The sequence below is a fragment of the Octodon degus genome, unplaced genomic scaffold (assembly GCF_000260255.1).
Source record: "Octodon degus isolate 3935 unplaced genomic scaffold, OctDeg1.0 scaffold00029, whole genome shotgun sequence".
In the NCBI taxonomy this organism is placed as follows: domain Eukaryota; kingdom Metazoa; phylum Chordata; class Mammalia; order Rodentia; family Octodontidae; genus Octodon; species Octodon degus.
This window is the reverse complement of record NW_004524605.1, coordinates 5,956,746-5,966,081: the sequence shown is the minus strand read 5'-3', so window position 1 is coordinate 5,966,081 and position 9,336 is coordinate 5,956,746. Positions and strand designations below refer to the sequence as shown.

General features: G+C 38.4%; 1 protein-coding gene across 3 annotated transcripts in view; it reads left to right on the top strand.

The window, feature by feature from the left end:
- Skp1 (S-phase kinase associated protein 1) overlaps positions 1–9,330 on the top strand; it is a 20,858-nt gene extending 11,528 nt beyond the window's left edge. For all 3 annotated transcript variants that reach the window (XM_023713275.1, XM_023713276.1, XM_004629358.2), the window contains 4 exons: positions 1,237–1,310; positions 6,383–6,526; positions 8,614–8,754; positions 9,130–9,330. In XM_023713275.1, coding sequence (XP_023569043.1) covers positions 1,237–1,310; positions 6,383–6,526; positions 8,614–8,754; positions 9,130–9,165 — 395 coding nt within the window. In that variant the 3' untranslated portion in view covers positions 9,166–9,330. The remainder of the gene's footprint in view (positions 1–1,236; positions 1,311–6,382; positions 6,527–8,613; positions 8,755–9,129) is intronic.
- Positions 9,331–9,336: the final 6 nt, after the last annotated feature.

The window sequence follows — 9,336 nt, the reverse complement described above, 5'->3', positions numbered from 1 at the left end:
ATGTGGTGCTGGGGGATTGAACCGCAGTCCCTTGTGCTTTGCTAAGCTTGTTCTAAGTAGGTGCTTTAGACCACTGAGCCATCTCACCAGCCCTCATGCCATATTTTGACTCATTGCTTTTCTGGAAGCCTTTTATATTTCTGTAATCACCATAAGTCTGTGTTAACTGTAGCAGACTTATGAATGCTTTCAGTTCAGCTAGTGGAGGTGTCATAGTAAATATTTTTTAATATGATTATTGGTGCATACAGAACATTTACTTTGCATTTCAGCCTTCATGTATTTCATAGCACTTTGCAGCATTTCAAAACTTCCAACATTGAATGACAGTGGTAGCATTCTGTCCAGTGTTTCACCTCTGCCAAGACTTTTACTATATTTTTGAACCTAGCCCTAACATTGGTTGTTGCATGGCCATTTTGCAATGTTTTGAATAGTCAAGATTTTGTCATCTGAATCCAGCAGGTCTGCAGTCCTTGTGTCTGTCAGTTCTTGCTTGCTCCATTTCACTGTCATGGGAACTTTGGCTCATGTGGCCATTGTCAAAGTCCTCATCACCTGCACCACTCTCCTATTATGAAACATGTATTTACCACAATGGGTCATCCATACATCAGTAGTCTGATGGTTTGCTTTTGACCTCCTCTAAAGCTTGTAAATCTAGTTTTTCATGTGCCATTGTACCAAATTGGCCTACTTCTCCCAGAAAAAAATAAAAGGAAAACTTCTTTTTAAAATCCTAGAGACTGGGCATGGTGGCGCATGCCTGTAATCCCAGCTCTTGGGAGGCTGTAAACAGGTGGATCGCGACAAGTCCGATCTAGTAGTGAGACCCTGAGTACCCTATAGACCCTTCCCTAAAAATACAAAAATAAATAAAATAAAACACTGTGGTGGTGTGGGTCTGTTTGGCCTTCTGTGCTGCTTGGGTAAAAATATGCAAAAACTGTTGCATGAAGCATAGGTGTGGGTCCAAATCCCATTTGCATGTGCAGATTACTTACTGTTTGTCATACCAAGTGGGTAAACATATAAATTGCTTCCTGTGCCCCTCAGGTAAAGGTACTGAAACATACAGCCAGCTACTATAATGCTAAAGTACAAATTTATAGTAGAAAAGTAAAGGATGGGTCCGCCAGATCCAGCCTATGTCTTGAGGGTTTTAAACATAGTCTTGTTGGTGTATCATACATAATGTAGTAAAAAAGTAATGGTCACCTTTTCTGGTTTTCTTAGATTTGGGAATGGATGATGAAGGAGATGATGACCCAGTTCCTCTACCAAATGTTAATGCAGCAATATTAAAAAAGGTAAAGGCTTTTTATTTATTTTTTGGTGTAGGGAATAGAACCCAGGACCTTGAGCTTGCTAAACACATGTACCATCACTGAGTTACAAGCTCAGCCCTAGTGAGATCTTTAAGGATTTATTTTTAGAATTGGGATGCTTAGACTTCTTAACAGATATATAGCTTTTATGTTTGTATATGCTTTCATTGTGAATCTAGCATGCAATTCCTCTGATCCTGAAATAAGGATATATAGACTGGTTTTTTAGACCAAAAATTCCTGAAAGTAAACACAAGCCACATCTAAATTTATTTATTTTTTTTTTCTTTTCAAAGTTTTATTGATAAACATATAGCAATGAGACAGTTTCAAATCAAATCGAAAGTACATTTTCAACAAATAATACACTGCATATATTCTTCTTAGTGGTTAATTGCTGTACAAGATGCAGACTTGTGATCCTACTTACAAACACCATTAGAAAAAATCATTCTATTCATTAAGAGAATGCAACTATATATCTATCCCAACCACTTTGAATACACAGATACAAAATGGACATTCATAGTTATACCCCAATTTTTTTTTAAGTTCCGTTGTTGAATATTATAGGTGTGTAAACTCAGGAAAATATTCTAAAAGAGTACAGAAGCCCATAATAGCATTGGGTCTTCTTAAATTTATTTTGGTATATATCTTTCAGTTGATGTCAATTCAGTCTATTTTTAAACTACACTGATTAATACAGAACAGGTAACTCAATCTGTGTTGGAACTTAAATCTTTGAATGTTCTTCAGTACTTATGTGAATTTTCTTAATATTATACAGAAAAAGTCCTGTCTGCTTTGTTGTTACAATTGACCATTATTACTTACCATCAGAAAGGATATTTATTTATTTTAATCTTTATTTACTTGGTACAGAGTCTTGCTACCCAGCTCAGATTTGTAGTGATCTCCCATCTCAGCCTCTCCAACACTGTGATTACAGGGGTTTGCCACCATGCCCGGTTTCAGGGTCAGCATGGCACGCCAGCACCAAGGATCGAACCTGGGTCCTTGTGCTTGCCATGCAGGCTCTTAGACCACTGAGCTATCCCCCCAGCCCCAGAAAGACCATTTTTTGTGTGTGCTGGGGATTGAACTTGGGGCTTTGTGCATGCTAGGCATATCCTCTACCACTGACACAAATATTTATATATTTGCTATATCTGCAAGTACTTTGTTATGATGATCTAGATGTTAAAGTATTTTTATTGATCTGGCAAAATAGCATTAAATCAACACACCATTCTTCAGAACATTATGGTATTAAATTATGACTACCTTCTTAAGCATGACTACCTAAGAACACGTAACACTTCATTCTGTTTATTCTGATCTGTTTACAATGATTCCCCCCTTTCTTCTTCGTGTTTTATAATGCAGATATTAACACAGAAGTATATTTTTTCCTTGTTCATAATGTAGCAAGCTGTAAACTTGTAAACTTTTTTCTTCATAACAAAATGCTAATCTTTCAGTTTAATATGTAACATCCTCTTTAATCCTGTCATAAGATTACAATTGAAAATAATTGTACTTTTATTTGTGAATATTATATGTTGTGAATACTTGAGTTGTTTTCTTTTGCATTAGCACACTTAAGAAATCTATGTTTCTTTTCTTTTTTTTTTTTTTTTTCCTTCTGGCGGAACCGGGGGATTGAACTCAGGCCCTTGCGCTCGCCAGAGAAGCACTTATTCCACTGAGCCATCTCCCCAGCTAAAACTAATAATAATAATAAAAATTTCTTTAAAATTTTTCGGCAAGGTCTCACTAAGTTACTGAGTTGCCCAGGCTGGGATCAAACTGAAGATGTTCCTATCTCAGCCCTTGAATCCTGGGATTATAGATGTTGGCCACTACACCCAGCTTTTTTGTGGTGGGAGATGGTGCCTGCTGAGGATTGAACCCAGAGAGGGCTAGGACTGCTTCCCCCACCCCCCCGGAACCGGGGATTGAACTCAGCCCTTGTTCTACTGAGTTATCTCCCCGGCCCCTAGGACTGCTTTTTTGTTTTTTAAGAGTGTCTTAGGTTTCCCAGACTGTGATTCTTCCCCTAATCTTCCCAAATAGCTAGAATTACAGGTGTCTCCACATCCAGTTGAACTCCTTAAAATACTATTCAGTGATACTAAGTACATTGTCAGTGTTATGTGACCACTATCATTTGCAGTCTCCAGAACTTTTTCATCATCTCAAACTGAAACACTGTACCTATTAAATAACTTCTCATTCCCCCATCTCATCCAGTCTTGGGTAACTGCTATCTCTGAATGTGACTAATCTGGGTTACCCTAGTGGCTTATTTTACTTAAGATTCATCCACAAGATCTTTAAAGTTTTTATCGTTTGCTATATGATTTATGGTATAGAAACTTTGTATTTTCTTTAGGTAGATCTCATTCTTTCTTAATTCTGAGCATTGTCTTCTGGGGTAAGTTATTTTCCCCATTCTAGGACTTGAACCCAGGGATTTGTACATGTATAGACAAACACTCTACACCTGAGCTCCATCCATCTGTATTGAATCTGGGCCCTTCACTTTATTTTTGAAATAGGCTCTCACTGTCTCAATAGCTCAGGCTGGGCTGTCTCTTTTTTTTCTTCTTCTTCTTTTTGAGACAGGGCTTGCTTTGTAGTTCAGGCTGGTCTTGAGCTCACTTTGTAGCCCAGTGTGGTCTCAAACCCACAATGATCCCCCTTTGCCGCCCCCCCCCCCTACACACACCGTGTTGGGATTACAGTTGTGTGTTACTTGCTGACTGGGCCCACTTTTGTGATCTTTCTACCTCAGCTTCTCAGGGTGCTGAGATTCTAGGCATGTCCAACAGTGGGCCGGGGAGATGGCTCAGTAGAATAAGCGCTTACCTGGCAAGCACAGGGCCTGAGTTCAATGTAGGCATGTCCAACAGTAATTGGAATACTTTAAAAAAAAAAAAAAAAAAAAGGGCTGGAGAGATGGCTCAGTGGTCTAAAGCACCTACTTGAAACAAGCTTGGCAAAGCACAGGGACCGCGGTTCAATCCCCCAGCACCACATGCCAGCCAGCCCTGCCCCCTGGTGGGCTGAGCTGGCCACACACACACACAATAAATAAATGTAATAAATAAAAATAAAAAAAATAAATTAAAAAAAAAAGTATTCATTACGGTTTTTCACTATACAGATTGGACTCAGTGATCCTCCTGTTTTCATCCTCCCAAGTGCTGGGATTACAGGCACACACCACCATGCCCAGTCCCTATTGGCCTGCTCAGTACACTCTGGGAACAGGACCAGTACAGCACGCTGGCAATCAAACCCTGGTCCCTGGGTCTGCCTAAGCAGGCACTTTAATCTGCTGAGCTATCTGGCCAGCCCAGTAATTGGAATATGTCTTTTTTGTTTTGTTTTTTTGGAATACGTCTTGAAAAGATTTTGTTTAATTCATTAAAGCCTTGTGCTTCACTTTTTCTTTTGGCATCCTGTAGTACAATTTTTCACTTGTGCCTTTTTTCCCTGTGTAAAGATACAGAAAAGTCAAAAGAATTGCACAGCAAACATCCATGTACTTAACACCTACGTTCTACAGTTTTTTTGTGTTTGTTTTTGTTTTGTATTGTAAGGAAGGGTCTGTGGGGTGGGGGGTGGTCAGGGTCTCACTACTAGATCAGACAGGTAGTGATCCACCTGTTTACAGCCTTCCAAGAGCTGGGATTACAGGCGCGTGCCACATTCTACACTTTAACACATTTTCAGTGTTGATTTTGGTCTTTATGCTGTTGTGCATAATCTAACTGGTTAATTTCTTCAAACTTCATGATGTTTTAGTTGTCCTAGAAAGCAGATGGATTTTTCTTGCTTCGTTTATGCACATGTCTAGAGCATTTAGAATTTTTAAACATAACAATTTATATTTTCTGCTAGAAAAATTGAGATTTCATTTACACTGTTGCCAACAAATAGTAATGTCAGAATGTTGACTTGTGATTCTAATTAATATCTATTTCTGATCTAATCAGCCTGAGCATATTTGACTATTCATGTTTTTTAATTGCTTGTACATATTTTTAAGTTATTTATATGTAGTAATTTTTTAAGATTTTTGTATTCTGTAGTTTTAAGCAGTTGATTTTACATGTTGAAGGTATCTTTCACTCTGATGTTAGGATTCTTTTTCTTTTTTAAATATATTTGATACAGGGTCTCACTACATAGCTAAGAGTCATAGTGATCCTCCCGTTTTCAGCCTCCCCAGTACTGGGGTTACAGGTGTGCGCCACCATTCCCTGGTCTTGGTGGCTGGCTCAGCGCACTTGGGGGTGGGTCTGGCACTGGCACAGCATGTGCTGGGATAGAAGTGGGTTTTTTTGGCTGACTTTTCCTTCAGAACAGGTCTAGTTCAGCTTGAGTGTCTTGGTTTCAAACCACAGAACCCAGAGTTTGACAGCTTTGTTTCAGCAGGCACTTAACGAACTGAGCTATTGGGCAGGCCCCCATGTGCTGGGATAGAAGCCTGGTCCCTGCGCTTACCTAAGCAGACACTTATCCACTGAGTTATCTCACCAGCCCGTTAGGATTGTTTTTCATAGAAGTTTTTTAATCTGGTCAAATATTTGCACACTGCGTGGTTTGTCTGCCTAATAAGCTCTTCTGCCTTCTAGGATTGTACAGATTCTTTGGGCTTCATTTTTGCTCTTAAGTTTGGCTAATATGGTGGTACCTTGGCTTGTGAAATAAACTACATTTACAAATGTAGTACATATGTGCATAATAGTGTAAATGTGCTTAATGCTGCTGAATTGTAAGCATAGTATTTCCAGAATAGTGGAAAGAATTAAGTTGATGAACCAAGGCACCACTGTAATTAATTTTTTTTTTTTGCAGAACCAGGGATTGAACTCAGATCCTTGCGTTTGCCAGTCAAGCGCTTATCCTACTGAGCCATCTCCCTGGCCCTGTAATTTACTTTTCAAGCCAGCTTCTACCTAGTTCCTGTCCCAGTATAAGAATAATGTGGAATGTGTCTCATGACAAATGCCACATAGGAATTGAACTTTTTGTTACAGGTCATTCAGTGGTGTACCCACCACAAGGATGACCCTCCTCCTCCTGAGGATGATGAGAACAAAGAAAAGCGAACAGACGACATCCCTGTTTGGGACCAAGAATTCCTGAAAGTTGACCAAGGAACCCTTTTTGAACTTATTCTGGTATGTTTTTAATGTATATTTCTGTTCCTTCACCAATTGAATATGATAAATTTGTTAACATTGAAATTTAATTGTTTAAACTTTTATTAAAGTCCATTTGTTGTGAGATTTATCACTATTTTATATTTTAATAGTCTTAACTGATGTGCTTTGTTTTCTTTTGTTACCATGAAGTGGAAGTATACTTGCTTTTCAAAATAACAACAGAAAACAGACTGCATGGTAGTAACCACATTAAATGATCCAAAACAGAAAAAGAGGCAGAGATGTCAGGTTAGATTCTAAAAAACAAGATTCAGCTATGCTATCCATAAGAAATCCACTCTTTAAGTACAAAGGCATAGTTAATGCATAAAAAAAGATGGAGCATTGTAACAAACTTTAGTTAAAAAATAAAGTAGGGGTGATTATATTAAAAGGTTTAAAAAAAAAAGATTTTGGCTGGGTGTGGTGATGCACACCTGTAATCCTAGCATTCTCCGCTGAGGCAGGAGAATTGTTATGAGTTCTAGACCCACCTGGGCTACAAAGTGAGCTTAAGGCCAGCCTGAACTGCATAGCAAGACCCTGTCTCAAAAAGACAAAAAAAAAAAAAATTTAGAGCAAATAATATTGATAGGGTTAAAGAGGGCTATTTCATATTGATAAAGAGATCAATTTATTAATAGGAGATAATCATAAACATCACTACAGAAGAACTTCCAAAAAATAAAGTGAAGGGGTAGAAACTTAAAAGTAAAAAAAAAAAACAAAAACGTAAGTTTGCAAGCATAGTTAAAAATTGCAGTACTTGTTTCTCAGTAATTAGAAGTAGACAAAATTGCCCTGTTCCCAGACATGCTGAACTGGGGCAGAGACAGGGTGTGGTGGTCACACCTGTAATCTTAGCACTGTGGAGGCTGAAAACAGGGTCACTAGGAGTTGAGCTGCAAAGTGAGTCCCCATAATAAATACATTAATAATAATGATAATGATTAGAATAGACAAAATTAGTAAAGATACAGAAGACTTGAATAACTATTAACTAACTCGTCTTAATTGACATCTATAGACCTTACCTTTAAAGACAGCAGAATACATACTCTTCAGGATAAACAATGTTCTGGACCGTAAAAAGTTTCATTCAAGTTATCTGGAGGGTGAGGCAGATCAATTGCTATTTTAAGGCCAGCCTGGAATGCAGAGTGAAACCCTGTCTAAAAACCAAAACAAAGCAAAACTAAATAGCCAAACAAAAACAAAACCAATAACCAAAAGAGAGCTAGAAAGAACTACAAATATTTGAGAACACGTTTCTAAATAATTCATAGGTCAAATGGAAGTAAAACACTTGAAAAATCTGGGATGCAACTAATGTGATACTCCAGGAAAACTGATAGCATTTATTACCAATATTTGGAAAGATGTAACTAGTGAGCTGGGTATGGTAACACACACCTGTAATCCTAGCACACTGAGAGACTGAGGCAGGAGGATTATAGTTAAGCTCATTCTAGGCAATTTAGGGAGACCTTGTCTCAGATAATTAAAGGGAGTTGAGTTCAAGGCCAGCCTGAATTACAGTGAGATCCTGTCTTTTATATAAAAAAGGGTTAGGGACACAGCCCAGGCAGAGACCCTGGGTTTAATTCCCCAGTACTGCAAAAGTAGTAAAAGATGTAATTAAATTCAAAAGTGAGCAAAAGAGTAAGAGCCTTAAAACAACAAAAAAAAAAAAAACAAAAAACAAAAAACAGGGTCTCACTATGTAGTTCAGGCTGGCTTCAGACTCCCAGTAATCCTCCTGCCTCAGTCTTCCAATAATCTTCCTGCCTCAGCCACCCAAATGCTAGCTTTTAGGAGTATACCACCATGCTCAGCTGAATAATATAATTAAGAGTAGAAATTAATTTCCTGACATTAAAGTTTAGCAGGGCTGGGGAGATGATGGCTCAGTAAGGGCCTGAGCGCAATCCCTTGTTCTGAAAAAAAAAAAAAAAAAAAATTTTAGCATTAGCACTTTAATTATATATGGATTATCAGTAACTAGTTTTGGATTTAGATTAAAATAAATAGTATGCTTTAATGAAAACAGTATCATTTTACAGGCAGCAAACTACCTAGACATCAAAGGCTTGCTTGATGTTACATGCAAGACTGTCGCCAATATGATCAAGGGGAAGAGTCCTGAGGAGATTCGCAAGACTTTTAATATCAAAAATGATTTCACTGAAGAGGAGGAAGCCCAGGTAAGGGGTGTGTGTGTGTGTGATCTTTCATAACATGCTTTTTTATTTTTAGGAAAGTAAAAGAGGTCCAGCGAGATAGCTCAGTACATTAAGTGCATGCTGAGGCAAGCGCAAGGACCTGGGTTTGATCCCCAGCACCACATGCCACACCTTTGGGTGCACTGAGCCAGCGTCTGAGTCTGGGAGTGGTGGCACATGCCTCTAATCCCAGTGCTGGGAAGGCTAAAAACAGGATGATCACTATGAGTCTGAGCTGCGTAGTGAGATCTTACAAGTACCAAGGAGAGAGAGAGACTTATATCAGGAGTCTTAAGTGAGTATATGCAAGCCTTAGAAGATGATTGAAAAAGCATTGCTTATGTCTTTCTTTTCTAGGTACGCAAGGAGAACCAGTGGTGTGAAGAGAAGTGAAATGTGCCTGACGCTGTAACACTATAAGGATTGTTCCAAATACTAGTTGCACTGCTCTGTTTATAATTGTTAATATTAGACAAACAGTAGACAAATGCAGAAGCAAAACAATTGTATTAGCATAATATTGTCTTCATTGCATGTGTAGTTTGAGTTACAGATTCCAAACCA